The following is a 14,352-nucleotide window of genomic DNA, read 5'->3' as shown; positions in this document are numbered from 1 at the left end:
GAATCTTATCCACACTGCTTGAATACTCGCTATTTATCAAGTAATAAAATTTACGAAGTGTACGAGTGTAACCACACCCTTTGGCGCACCGCAAGTCCCTCAGTGACTGGTTTGGCACACGGGACATTCAAATTAACAAAATTGGACTGAAGTGGAACTAACATGTAACATTTGGTGCAAAAAAATTTGCAGTAATCACTTGCTCCCTGTAATGAATTGAGTTCAGCGTAATTTTTTATGCTCAATGAATCCGGAATAGCTGAACATCGTTGATATATTTGTGTTCGTTTTATGTTACTACTAATTAATCGATTGATGCAACGCCTACCATCGCGTGTAGCTTACTCTATAGCGTTAGGGTGCAATTGCCAGTTAACATCTGTTAGCAAGATTATTAGTCTTTAGAAACAAACTACTGAGGAAATAGTGTTGACCACAGATCAGCCTCCTGTCCTGATGTACACATTTGCAATGCCCACCCCGAAGATCTCACCGGTAGTTAAAAGATTTAGGTCAGCGACCCCAACAACGTGCCTTTACGTTTAGCTTGCCACACAATATGAGTGAATGTTTGCTTCGTACGCTGCAGACGCGTATGCGAAATGTTATATTTAGAAATTGAATCCTCCCAGAATAGAAAAGCTTCGCCATTGCTCAAAAACGTAGCTGCCAACATTCAGACGAGAGATGTTAACGAGATTCTCAAAAGGTCTAACAGTGTTAACCGATGATACGTTGCGAGTTGAAACCTTCTATACTTTACTTATATAGAACTATACTATATAACTTCTATACTAAACTTATATAGAACAATAAAGTACAGCCATTTTTATAATTCAACCAACCCTGGTTCGAACCATTTGGCGATAACGCGAGTATAGTCCATATGAATCTGCTTTTCACAACGGTTCATTAAATATATAAAATCAATTGTTATCTACCAATATGAGAAACGAATACAGTCATATGAATTTAAGTGGGCCAAAAAACTCGACAGACATTAATATGTCATTAACGTAATTAGCCAGTTTGAAGAGTACTTTTATCGTTGAAACTTTTAACTATGGCCGAAACTGAGCAGCTACTATCAACCTTGCCGGTCTGTTCTGTTTCTGCGAATCGACGACGTCGATCTTTAACTTTTTCACATATGTAACCAGGCTAATTTTCGTTGTGCCGTACTGGATCGGATAATTAGAATTAGAGATGAAATCAGGTAAAATTCGTCCCATATGCGGTATACAGACAATACGGATGACAGAAGTCACTTTTTCTAATTATTACTTTTTGTGTTTTGCGATTTCTTAGATTAGTTGCTTGAAGATCGTCCCATCTGTTACTAAACAAACCAGCGCAGTACTTCGGCCTATTAAACAAGCTTTGACCTGATAAATACATGTTAATAGCTTAAATAGGTGCCGTCATATCGATTGTACGAGGACCGCAAATGTGGGTCGATTTAATTTAACGCGCAAAGATCGATACCTCTTGAGCTTTAAACTCGTCGCCGGGCTATGTGAGGCAGTAATTGCAGTTGTGGTAGCGGAGGGCTGTCTACGCCTTTGGATCATGGCGAGCCGCTAGCTGGCTCGATGATATCATCAGACCATATGCAAGAAGAGAACAAGACAGGCCAAACACAACAACACCTCGAATGCGAACCTCGGGCCTTCGAGGCGGCGCAAGGTCGACGAGGCTCAGCGGCGTTGGCTTGGCAGCGCTGGTTGCCGTCGGCTGAGCTTTCGAGCTCTGAGGACAGCACGAAATCAACTAGGGTTGATCCGTTCACTGAGACGGAATAAGTTGCTGAACGACAGTGTTAGTAGCGATAGGGGCAACAGCAGCTATAATTTTGGTCGTAGCCTTCACTCAACTACTGCTGCTGTTACAGCCACCCATATTACGGTAATTCTTCTCCTTTATGCTGCTGGTCCGAGGGTAAGCACTACTCACTAAACCACTCGCTTGTACCGGTGGCCTAGAGAACGCGCCTAAGGCAACGTTTGCCAGAGAGAGAATCGTGTCCATACGACGTCTCCTCGTCTGGGTTTGTTGCATTCGCTCAAACTCGGACCTTGCCTTGATCGCTCTGCTGTAGTACTATAACCATGACGGCCGTCGTACAGAACAGGCACACGCATACGTAATCACACCCATCCACTCGCTATATATAAACACGACATCGGCAGTAACGAAATCGCCACCGCCGCCCCGCGGTTGCCAGCAGCGGCATACAACCAGCAGACAATCTTGTCGGCCGCCGCACGAGAAAATTTCCCAGTTTTAAGAACATCAACGCTAAGATTGCTTAGAACTTGGCCTAGGACGGCCTGCGATGTAGAGCCGTGAAACAGCTTTTGACACTTTTAACGCGACTGACTATGACAAACGGAAGCAAAAAAGAACAGAAAAGGACTACGACAGGGCTAGGGGCTTAAACGCATGGCTGTAGAGACATGAGAATTTTATTGCCATCTTAGGTGCTTGAATTATGAATAATAAAGAGATGTTTAATCAATATCTTGCTATATCTTATGTGTCATTAGCTAAATAAAAATACTTAGATCTTAAACTATAAAAATTTAATTAACAGTAAAATGAATTTTTGACCACAGAGTTGATAAAATTCAGAAATATATAAAATACAACATGGCGTCGTTAACGAGATCGAATCGGCTTAGCGATCAAGTAGCACCGGGGCTTCTGCAATCATACAAAATATCCATTAGGTGGCACAGAAGATTTCACGCGGGTGTAGTAAAATGAAGATAGGAAATATTTTCGATCGTACTTAAATTGATAAATAAAGTTATTCCTAGAAAAAAGTACGGTGCCAACAGACTTAAAAACTGCTTTATAGAACCTGTTTTTGCGAAGCTTAGAGTCTTAATGGGTCGTACAATTATATAAAACGGAAGACAAGTTATAGAAGGTAATTTAACGCTCACTAAAAGTAAAAATAATAAGAGTTAATATTTTTAATGCGTAGTCCTCAACGTAGTGCATCATTACCATCGTCATTATGCAATATTTGATACAGTGTCGATAAAGTGGATCTCAGACGGGCCCCTATAGTACGCCAAATGATGAAGCTGGCTTGTAACGGTAAACATGACACAAGCGAAAGTGATGGCGTGGCTGTGGTAAGTCGATGACAGTAACTCACGGAACCGTCGCATAGAAGATACTTCGTGAAATGACGCGTCCGTTTTAGAGTTAGTAAATTTATATTCTGATGATAATCAATAACAATAATAAGTATTAAATAAAGGGTTTGGAACAAGAGACAGTGGGATATTTGGCGATGGTTTCGGTGGAGTGGAAAGCCATTACCAGAGCGTCGCGACTTCAGCCGCGGAGAAATTGCCTGCCAATGGCTACCCGAACAGGTTATAGCTAGTAGGCGAAGAGGACCATTAGATTCATTTACTCCGTTCACTCAAATGACCATGAAGGGACACCGAGGATCTGGCGCACACTGATAACTAATCGCAGTGATTAGCCCTAATGACCCTAAGGAATAACCACGCTGGCACCCTGGTAAGGGGTGTCTCTTCTGATGGGACCTGAACGTAAAGCACACCATGAAGGAAGAGCAAGAACTCAACGTGGTTATCTAAGACTGCAAGGGACTTGCTATAATCGAAAGTATATCAATTACCTCAATTTAAATTATATGAATCAAAACCGTATCAAGAGGATCAATTATTAGTATATATATATATATATATATATATATATATATATATATATATATATATATTATTCAGTTGTCATCTGTTGCATAAGATCTGTAATGGGTTTACTTTTGCCTGCTATACAAGCTTGACTTTAAGTAGGGTAAGTGACCTTAGCAAGAATCAAGCTTAAGTCGTTTGTTCGTCATCTCTTCTAGTATTGCGGTCATGTACAATACGTTTAACGGTCTTTCGCTGTAATATAGCTTTCTCCAACGGAAGAAATGGCTGTACTACGACGCTAGGCAGATATCACTTTTAAAAATTTATAGTAACTGGTCCATTTCCCAAGGAAATTAATTACATACAACAATTGTCCTTTTGAGTAGACCTTTTTTTATGCTCTTTTTTCATCTAGGTTCTTCTTTATGCAGTTTTTCACTTGGCTTGTAATACCGTCTTGGCTAGCTCTTTGTTTCTTCATCCCAACTATCATTTCTGCTTTGGTTAGCCTAAGACGAAATGAAAGGCTAAGAAAGCTATATTGAGCTCTCGTGAGCGAGCAAACGACCAGGCGGTTAGTATGATAGACGACGACAACTGCACACGGTGTCAGAAGCGAATGAAGCAACGCGAACATAAGAAACAGCAGCCTACGCCGCCACCCGGCGGTGGTAGGGCAAGCTAGCACTGATATAAGCGCTGCTGTAATATTAATACAGGCCAGCGACTGGCTTCCCTCGAGTCGTCGTCGTCTCGTTTTCTACTAGTCGTTGCTACAACCACCGGCCGCTTTGTCATCGTCATCGTCGTTGTTAGCCTCTTCGGTTTACTTCGTTCGTTCTTTCGTTCGCTGTCTATGTATGCTGGTATATTCGCCAGAGGCGACAATCACGATATCGGTATCATTGACGAGCTACCGCAGTTTTCTCCCCTCGTTCGTAGAGCTGCCAGTTGAACTAGGTAAGTGCCCGACCAGCCAAATCATTTAGTCAGTCATCTATCGCACACCCGCTTGTCGGTCAGTCCGTTGGGTTACTTCTGTGTGTGGCTGACGCTAGGAGCACAGTGCGCGTACACAGCGGTTCAACTTTCCATGAGCTCTGACCTGTCTTGCCTTTCTCATTGCCTGTCCCCCCTCTCTCGCTGTCTGCGCTCAACTCTGTATTGACTATCCGTGTGTCCCTTGAAGTTTGTATGGCCGCCGCGTCTCTATGTAGAAGTCTATGGCTACGATGCTATACCCTACAGGCCGGCCCGAGCTGAGCTGGCTGACTTGTTTCTGTGTTGGGACAAGCGACAGAGAGCGTCCGCGAACGCTGCGGCAGTCGCCAACGGTGACATACAGACCACGTCAAGCAAGCAGCCAACCAACATAGCAGTCGCTGCTGAAGGAGACAGCACAGCTTCAACCAGAGAGCGGCCGTCGCAGCGGTTCTAACAGCCTCCAGTACAACCGTCGTCGTTGCCGTCGCCGCCACCGTAACAATAACTAGCCATCGCTGCTGCAGCGGCGGAGGCACGGCGGCAGCAGCGGACGAGTGAGCGAGTAAGCAAGCAGGACACTCAGGCGACGGGCAAAAACAAGCAGCGATTCCTAGAAAAGCTAAGATGGCGGCCTGTCTGCTCAGTAGTTGTTCGGCTAGGGAACCCGCTCGACGGGACCGCCTGTTTGAGGAACAGACCTGTGACGTGAGGGCATCGTTTGCCTTCGTTGCGTTCGACAAGTGAGTCCCGCTCGAACAGGAAGTGTCAGCAACCGGGAGGCAGTCGCCGCAGGCCAAGCGCACCGCTTCTACGATCCACATCCAGCAGCACCTGGGGGCGGGTTATAGAGACGCTCACCGCGTAGAGCACCGCCGATCTGGCGGAGCGCCCACTACAGGCGGAGAGGCCGAGACACCGATCGGCGCCAGTCACTCAGAGCCATCCAGTGTACGAATGAGCGCTCGAGCGGCGCAAGAGTGAGCCAAAGAGAGCAGCCGCCAGCATGGCCGCACCGCTGACCAGCGAGCTAAGTTAGCGTGTGTTTGGTTTCTGTGTGCGGTACGGGTACACTTCGTCGTCGTCGTCTTCTTTTTCTTCAATCTTCTACACTACGAGTAACAAACTGGTCTGCTTAGTGCGGCTGCTGGTGCTGCTGCTGCCTGCCGCCTAGTAGCCGCCTATCTCTGCTCTCTGTTTGTTGGCGCTGGTGCTGCGACAGTAACAGCAGCAGCGGCGGCGGCCGCCGCCGCCGCCGCCGTCGTCGTCGTCGTCGTAACTGCAGCGGCAGCGGTAGTTGTAGTGCGGTGATGATAGTGGTAGCAGCAGTGTGCTATTGATGTTGCTTCTGGAGTGCTGCGAGTGGCGGTGGCAGTAGCTATAGTAGCAGGCGCCTGACCGATCGAGCGACGTCGTATGCTCCGGATTGTTGTTCCATGACGACGGTGTCGCTGGTGGGGGTAGTGACAGCGGTAGCAGCGCCTCGACAGGCGGCGGCGAGGAAGAAGAAAAGGAATCGAAGACCCGTGGATCTCCCTTCAGTGTGTTGTGCTGTGCGGTGCCGTGAAGTTCCAACCCGGACCCCTCTCCGGCCCCACAACAAAGAACGAATGCAGTGGTAATATGTCTAGTTATGGTGACTACGACGGATACTAGTTCTACTGCTGTTGTTAGTGAATCCAGCTAGAACTGAGTGGTCGGCTAATGCTCAGGCACGAAACGACATCGTTTCCAAAACAAAGTAGAGAAAACTACCAATGCAGCGACAACAAAACGATGTCATCGTCGTCGTTGTCGTCGTGCTTGCGGTGCTATATTCCGGCATCGTCTTGAGGAGCACAGAAAAATTCAAGTACACAGAAAAAATAAAGTCACAATCGTAATTCACTGTAGTGATGTACTTTCGACGACGTACCGACGACCTCAGAGGAGTTTCGTAGCACTAGTACAGGAAATGTCGAAGTCGAGTTACCTTCAGCGGACGAAAAGTACGTCGTACGTATATGCGTGCGTACACGATCTCAGTTAGTCAAAGAGTGGTGGAGATACTGATTATTGACATACGATGATTGTCGAGATGCAGCGCTAGTTGACGGATATGTACCTGTGCGTATTTCTGGCAAACCGTCAAATGCTTTGGCGAATCAGGATAATCCAGTAGACGTGCAATAGTAGTAACTGGTCTGCCTACAATCACTACAGGGACAGAGAAAGAGCTGTAGTGACGGTAACAATCGGCATTAACAGCAGCGGCAGCAACGGTTCTTAGATATACGCACGCGCCATCCAGCCAAGGAAACAGACAGGCAGGCAGGCAGGCAGCCGACTAGGATACGTCCAAACTCTTCCACCCGCCGCTGCAGCTGTGGGGTATACGCTTGGTGTTGCGATCGCTGCCTTCGTTGTTCCTGCTGTTGCTGTGCTGATACCCCCCTCCGAAACTGCTTCTGTATGTAAATCAACAGCAACACTAGCAGCAACAGACGCCGGCTTGAAGAAGTTGTTTTGAGGGTGTACAATAAGAACGGGCATAATTTAGTTGCCTAGAACGTTGGCGCTTATCGGTCTTGTGCCATAGGCCGTCGCTCGAGCTTGCCTTTTCGACCGAGACAACAATTGCACTCCTGTTATTGTTGTTGTTCTCTCTGTCGGCCTGTTTCGCCTGTCTGGCCTGTTCCTGTGTACTGTGTAACTGTTTGCGTTTCTCGTTATCTTCGTAGTCAGCGAATCGAGTTTATGAGCGCGAGACACAATAGTAATTATTATTATTATTATGCTGGTATTTGTTGTGTATGCGCCAAAAAATGTGATATCGTAGTATTTTCGGCGGAGCCGGCTACGGTGGCGGCCCCCCCCCCTATGTTCTACGTGTGGATTGCCTTATTGGAGTGGACAAGTACAAAGTGCCTCCTTCGCCTTGTGTCGGGGGTCGCTTGCCCCTTCGACAGTGCCCCACCGATGACTACGGTAACGACCTGTCATTAACCTCCCGGAGAATAAAATTGTGCGCTACGTTTCAGTGGCAGCCGCAGCAAAGAAACAAAAGAAATCATATTGTTGATTTTCGATAGCACGGACAAGCAGGTCGAACAGAAGTTGTATTTACGAAAACGTTGTCATTTGGAATCGGTGAAGTGTGATGTGTCCAGAATCGCTTACCTCAACAAAGCAACTAACACCACAGAAGAAACAGCATCATCTGCATCACTATACTTCACGACTCAATCTTCATCAGCAGTCAGCTCTAGTGATTTGTTTGTTTGCCCACTTGTCGCGTTGTGTCTTCCAGTAGAGCTTTTGATCCTCACCTTCTTGCCAAATGCGAGTCAAATTGGCAGGGCTTTGCCATGAAAATTTGTACGTGTGTATTTCGTGAATCGAGGAATAACGACTACCTCAGTGCCATACCTTCTACACCAGACCACACCGTCATCATCATCATCATCATTATTATTTTGCAGGCAAAATCAACAATAATAAAAAGATAAATAATAGATAATAACGACAGGGACATTCTAACGGAGCCAAGGATGATATTTTTAAATAGCCAGCCTTGTAACGCCATTAATATCTATTATCAGTGGAGGCATTAAATGGTCATAATTTAGTCGACCAGTAGCAGGAATTAATGCTAAATAGCTAATGACCAGCGCTAAAAACCTGTCGCCTTATCAAACAGTGTGCTGTTACTGCGGTAAAGGGCGCGGTGCAATCCTATCTGAACCCATACATTCTGATGTTGCACCACCACGGCCAACCAGTGACCTACAATTATTCACCTCACCGAGCTGCGGTAGGAAAGTGGAGATAGACTACGAAGCTCAGTTGTTGTTACTGCTGTTCACTGCGATCTTTTTTTGAATTGCTTTACTGGCCGCTAGTATTGCTTAGAGCTGCTTGCTCTCAGCAGGCGGGAAATAGGCAGTAGGCGTAGTAGAGACCTTAAGAAGGTTCGCCAATCCGCGCTTTTTCCATCGTCGGACCCATCCGGCATCAAGATTCAGCCTCTTCGAGAGAACCACCACCACTTCGACGGAATGGCGCCTGACGACGAGCTATCAGAAGATTCAAGCTCGCGTGATACGCGCACTGATGAAGCGGACGCAGAGGGCGTATGGAGTGCCGACATCGAGGAAGCTTTCCAGGAGGCGCTGGCTATCTACCCACCTTGCGGCAGGCGAAAAATTATACTCAGCGATGAGGGCAAAATGTACGGGCGAAATGAGCTTATTGCGCGGTACATCAAGCTGCGAACGGGCAAAGCGCGGACCCGCAAACAGGTCTCCAGCCATATTCAAGTGCTAGCCAGACGAAAAGCGCGCGAGATTCAGTCGAAGATGAAAGGTGGAAGTTCTGCTGGAAGTAGTGCCCCCGATTCAACAACTGGCGGAGCGCTGAAGATGCCCGGAAGCGGTATGCCGTCAACATCGGCGGGGGTTGCTGTTGGTCTCGCGGCTGCCGTTGGTGTTGGCGGAGTGGCCGGTGTACCCCAATACCCTCTAATGAGTTACCCTGCCAGCTTATGGCCAGCACCTACGGCACTCGATATTAAGCCCTTCCAAAGTTGCGCGGACACCACAGATTTGCTCAAACAGGAGTCAACGCAAGCCGGGCTTCCTGCTGCTGGTTTACCGCCGGGCTTACCGACGATGCGGCCGCTATCTCCGCTAAATTCAACGCGTATTCGTAGCTCGAAGTTGAAACTTTGCGAATTTTCGGCTTTCGTCGAAAGTCGAGGAAATAATAATAACAACAACAATAACAACAATAACAATACAAACTCAAACGGCAGTAGTGGAAACCTGAGCGATGACGAAGCCAAGAGTCACCTGTTTGTGCACGTCGGCCCGTCGCCGCATGAGCCGGGTTCGTCCCTCGAGTCGATTGACATCCGCCAGATCTACGATAAGTTCCCCGATAAGAAGGGCGGCCTCCGGGAGCTTTTCGATCGGGGGCCGGCAGATGCGTTTTTCCTCGTTAAGTTCTGGGCCGACTTGAACATTGCATCGAGCATAGCGGACGACCGTAACGCTTTCTATGGCGTCACGAGCGTTTATGAGTCCCCGCTAAACGTCACCATTTCATGTTCAACAAAGGTATGCTCGTTTGGCAAGCAGGTTGTCGAAAAAGTGGAAACCGAATATCCTCGACTATGTACCGACTCGCACCAGTTTGTCTTCTGCGTGAAACGGTCACAAATGTGCGAATATGTCGTTCACTTTATTCAAAAATTAAAGCGATTACCTGAGAAATATATGATGAACTCGGTGCTAGAGAACTTCACAATTCTACACGTCGTCTCGAATCGGGACACCCAAGAAACACTGCTTTGTGTTGCGTACGTATTCGAGGTGTCGTCAGCAGCACACGGTACTCAGCACCATGTCTACCGACTTGTCAAGGACTAGCGGGCGAAAATCCCGCAGTGCAGGAGACCTGATGTACAGAACACACGGACGTTAGTTAGTTAGTTAGTGCAGTCCGCCCAGCCTGCAACAGCCAGCGATATCAGCATCAGCGGTAACGCCTTCTGCTCGGGCAGTTAGCCGTAGAAGTCGCCGCCGTAGCAGTCGCCACCATCGTCGTCGTCAACGGACACCAAGTCACTGCTTTACTCTCAGCAACAGGATTGTTCACACTATCACAGTCACGCTTTCGCAGCCGCAACAAAGTCAATCATCAACGTCATCATTCAGTCAGTTAGTACCACAGCAACGTATTGTCTATGGAAGTCACTAACACGTATATCTGCGTATGCAAATCTCCTCGAGTCCCATAATTGGAGAAAGCAGCATCCTCTCATGCTCATCATCAGCGTCGTTTTCGTCCTCACGTGCAGTCTTCGCCCAGCGCCGCCCCCTCGCGTCTAGTTGGGTACGATGTTCTCAGAGAGCCATTATGAGCTCGAAGTTCGTTTGTCAGTCAGTAGTACGAGGCCTGGGATATAACTACTGCACAATTTAATGCTTTTCTAGTTCGTTGGCTCAAGGGTCATCGATCGTCACCAGTTGCTTTTGTCTGCTTCTCGCGCTACCTCTTCATCCTACCAATGGGGAGGGGAGGAGTGGTCGTAGTTGACACGTAAAGCAGCTTTGTTTTATAGCCATGTCGCTGTGGTCGGCAGAGCATATATTCTGACTTAAGGTTATATTAAGGTGGGGCGGTCGGTTAGGCAGCTGGCATTTTCTTCTTTACGCTATACTTCCCATCGAGCTTCCTCATCTAAGCTATAGTTTACATAAAGCAAGAGGAGAAGCTATTTGATGCTAAGCGAAATCAAATATAGCAGTGCGACTTTACAAATAACAGCTGACCATCGGAACAGTTGGCAGGACGTAGCTTTTAACGTCGAGTTACAATCAACAGCCAATAATGCTAAGAAAATTATGAACGACAAGAACGTCTTTGACCATCATCATTATGACCATAGCTCGCTGCCTCGACATGAACCGTTGCTGGGAGTGTTAGCTATAACGGCAACAGCAGCAGCAGCATATGCTCATGCAGTTTGCTTTTAGATAAATCCACAGACCGCTATGTATTATATAATAGATAGGTCGAGAACTGGAAAAAAGGGCTTTTCTTCTCATTTTTCTGTTTGTGTGAGTTTTAGCAACGTGTTATTGACTTGGGTTGGGTCGGTCGTCCCAAGTAACCTGAGTACGCGGTGATCCTAGTAGTGGCATCAGCCGTGGTGCTCACGCTGCCTTGGCCAGTTCTAGGCCGCCGTTGCTGCGCTGATGGTTACGCCGGTTGACCACATCCGTTGAGAGAACGAGAAGAAGGCACGTTCATAACCAACTCTGTCTGGCCTGACTGCCTTCAGCCCGCCTGCGCCCATCAGCTCATGAGCTTGCTTGTTCGCGCGCTGTTAGTGATCGCGAACAACAACAACAACAACAACGAGCTCACCGAAGCAACCTTCCTCGCTCTTACCGTTATTTCGACTCTCAGCGGCAATCCTGGCACTCTTTTTGGAATCAACGCATGTCGCTCGGAGTCTGGTGTAAAAAAGGGCCAACCAAGCTACGGTCTGTCTATCTTTCGACTGAGAAAATCACTTTAGGAACACCGCTGTTGCTTCGACTGCCACAATTGTTCCGTTTCTAAGTATAAGGTCCTTCGTCTTCGCAAACAGTATCGGCTATATATCTAGGCAAGTAGTTCTTGTGTTAGCATAGAAAATTGGATACCCCTCCAAGAGCGGAAGTGAATAAAAGGAAACCAATGAGACAAGATAGCAAAGCAATCGATCGGGCAGTTTGCGACTGCAGGGTCCGATACGACCTGCAGCTGTAACTTGTATATCAAATCATACTGGCTAGTACATTACCCGAGATATCGTGACTGCGCATAATAGCATTAAACACGGTACACACAGGGATGTGGTGTTATTGTTCGAGAAGTACAATTGTGTTGACTCGCATTGATCATATCCGTTTAACGCAATTACGTATGTCGTTGTGCATTTTGCATTTGAAACTGTTGCTTTTAATCTATTAACGATGTTGAATTTCTAGAGCCAACAATATCAAAGCATATTTGAAATAAAGCGCTCCCTGGAACGGTCTGAACGTATTGCGCAAAAAGGACTTAACTTCTGAACGTACACGAGTGCCTCAAATCGTGCGGATACGTTAAATGTCTAGCTTAGAGTGATTCTGATCATTTGTCCTTCTCCAAGATATCACTGAATACAATTAATGGGGACGTCAAATTTGCTGCCTTATAGATTATAGCGTCCTAAAAGAGCCCATAGGCCTTTTCTAGGTTCCTCTTTGCATTGTAGTCGCATTTTTCAAGTAGTCTTCATGGCACAAGGTTACATGTGTGGGCCGATCGACTTCTGCGGCAGCTTCTGCTCAACTTAATTAGACACAGCGAGTCTGATATATAGGTATAACTGTGTACATTCGTCTTAAACTTAACAAGTGCGAAACTAGAAATCTTGGACCTGAGACGTTGTAAATTACACCAGTTTTGCCATCTTTGTTACGAATACACAGATATCTATGTGCAACTAAAGTCGACGTTGCTAGTTACACTTCTTCTGTTTTCAATATGCACCAAAAAAAAACTCTAATCGAATATTTACTGATTATGATAAAAGATGTAATTGGCGTTTGCCAAAGATGAGGGGCCAAATAGGTGTAACATATATGTGCAAAGTTTACTTTTCACTACTCAAATTTTTTATTACTTTTAAAGGCTTCGACTTCCATCAAGGAAAGTCATCGTATCTTCGCCGTACCAGTCACGATTTTACCTATCTTTGTTAACGCCTTTAACATATTTGTTTACTCTGTAAAAGATACACAATTTCATGCAAAACTCGTATTAGATCATCTTAACGTTCTCGACTTTGTAAGTAAAAATCAGCAAAAGCAAGACGATCAATTGCTATCGGGTCACTATGAAAAGCAATCGACAAGAAATATTAGCTAAGCTGAGCGGTGACGCTCTTTTAAATTATACCGGTGTTGCAATGCCTATGATAGAACTAAGCTAGATCCAAAATATTGCCCTTCCTCTAGGAAAGCAGAAGTACGTACTGTTTGTAATAGATTATATCGTATACATAAGAATTTAATGTATACATAATGGTGTAGTGGTTTATTTAGTTATCATCTAAGTGAGCGCTAGAGTATCTTAATTCACCATCAGTAAAGCTATCTTAAGGAAGCATATAAACTTGTCAACTTACAATAATCGAATTAATATAGTTGCCAAGTATTTTCCGTCCCTTGTGTACGCCTGTTGATACGCTATCTTTTGTAAGGGTTGTACTTAACGTCGGGCGTTTTCAACTATCCGGTTTGGGCTTTTTTTGGATCTAGCATTTTGATGGGCTCATAAAAACAGGGGCCAAATTGAACCGGAAAACTTTCGCAACTTAAATTGCTAAATTCATTCTATATAAGACACCTTTATTAATACGAACGAAAAAAATCTATTAATAAATATACATAATTAAACAGCGCTGATATAAATCAACATAAAGATAGATATAAGGCGCCCCTCATCCGCCCATATAAAAATAGGGAGTAGTAAATTTGCCCATGTCCCTTCCTACCAAGAGGATATGATTTGTTTGAGGTATATCATTTTTCAAATGATCCCTTATTCATTTATTATATCCTAAACGATCCTCAAAATATTAATGAAACAAGAGACATATTCCAGGCAAAGGGTACATTTGAACAGGCAAAAGACGGGTTAAACAAATAATAGCTGATAGAGAAACATTTTTATTATTCGTGTCATAATCATCAAGCTGTTATTATTAATTTCTATGTTATACAATAGTTTATTGAGTGAAGAACTTGAATCTTAGTTGAATTACTTACGTCCGACAATAGTGACGAGGTACGAAAGCGGGGCGGCAGTTCAGGGCGCGAATGGGACGAAATGCAACATAAGTGCCAACGTCGAGTTTATAATAACAAGCGTATAAATAATGATATACATATTATATTCAAATAGTAAATGAGAACCATTAATTGACGACGACGATGATGATGAACACTGGTAATTATAGTTATGACATTAATATTATTATAATTATTATATAATTATAATAATAGGCAACCTGTAAACAACATACAAAACAGATTTAAACACGAGCGAACAATGGATACCAGAATATATCTATACAGAATAAGAAAAATCTCTCTCTCTTTCTATATATATA

General features: G+C 45.2%; 1 protein-coding gene across 1 annotated transcript; it reads left to right on the top strand.

Annotated features, from left to right (window-relative positions):
* Positions 1-4,271: 4,271 nt before the first annotated feature.
* sd (TEA domain transcription factor 1 homolog scalloped) lies at positions 4,272-14,346 on the top strand. The gene has a single exon (XM_022811817.2). The coding sequence runs from the start codon at positions 8,699-8,701 to the stop codon at positions 10,067-10,069; it is 1,371 nt and encodes a 456-aa protein (XP_022667552.1). The 5' UTR covers positions 4,272-8,698; the 3' UTR covers positions 10,070-14,346.
* Positions 14,347-14,352: the final 6 nt, after the last annotated feature.

Source organism: Varroa destructor, unplaced genomic scaffold (genome assembly GCF_002443255.2).
Source record: "Varroa destructor unplaced genomic scaffold, Vdes_3.0 BEIS01000006.1, whole genome shotgun sequence".
NCBI classification, from domain to species: Eukaryota; Metazoa; Arthropoda; class Arachnida; order Mesostigmata; family Varroidae; genus Varroa; species Varroa destructor.
The sequence above is the reverse complement of the archived record's forward strand: the minus strand, read 5'-3'. Positions and strand labels throughout refer to the sequence as shown.

Excerpts from the sequence above, each read along its gene's own strand:
- sd (XM_022811817.2), top strand. The coding sequence starts at position 8,699 with ATGGCGCCTGACGACGAGCTATCAGAAGATTCAAGCTCGCGTGATACG.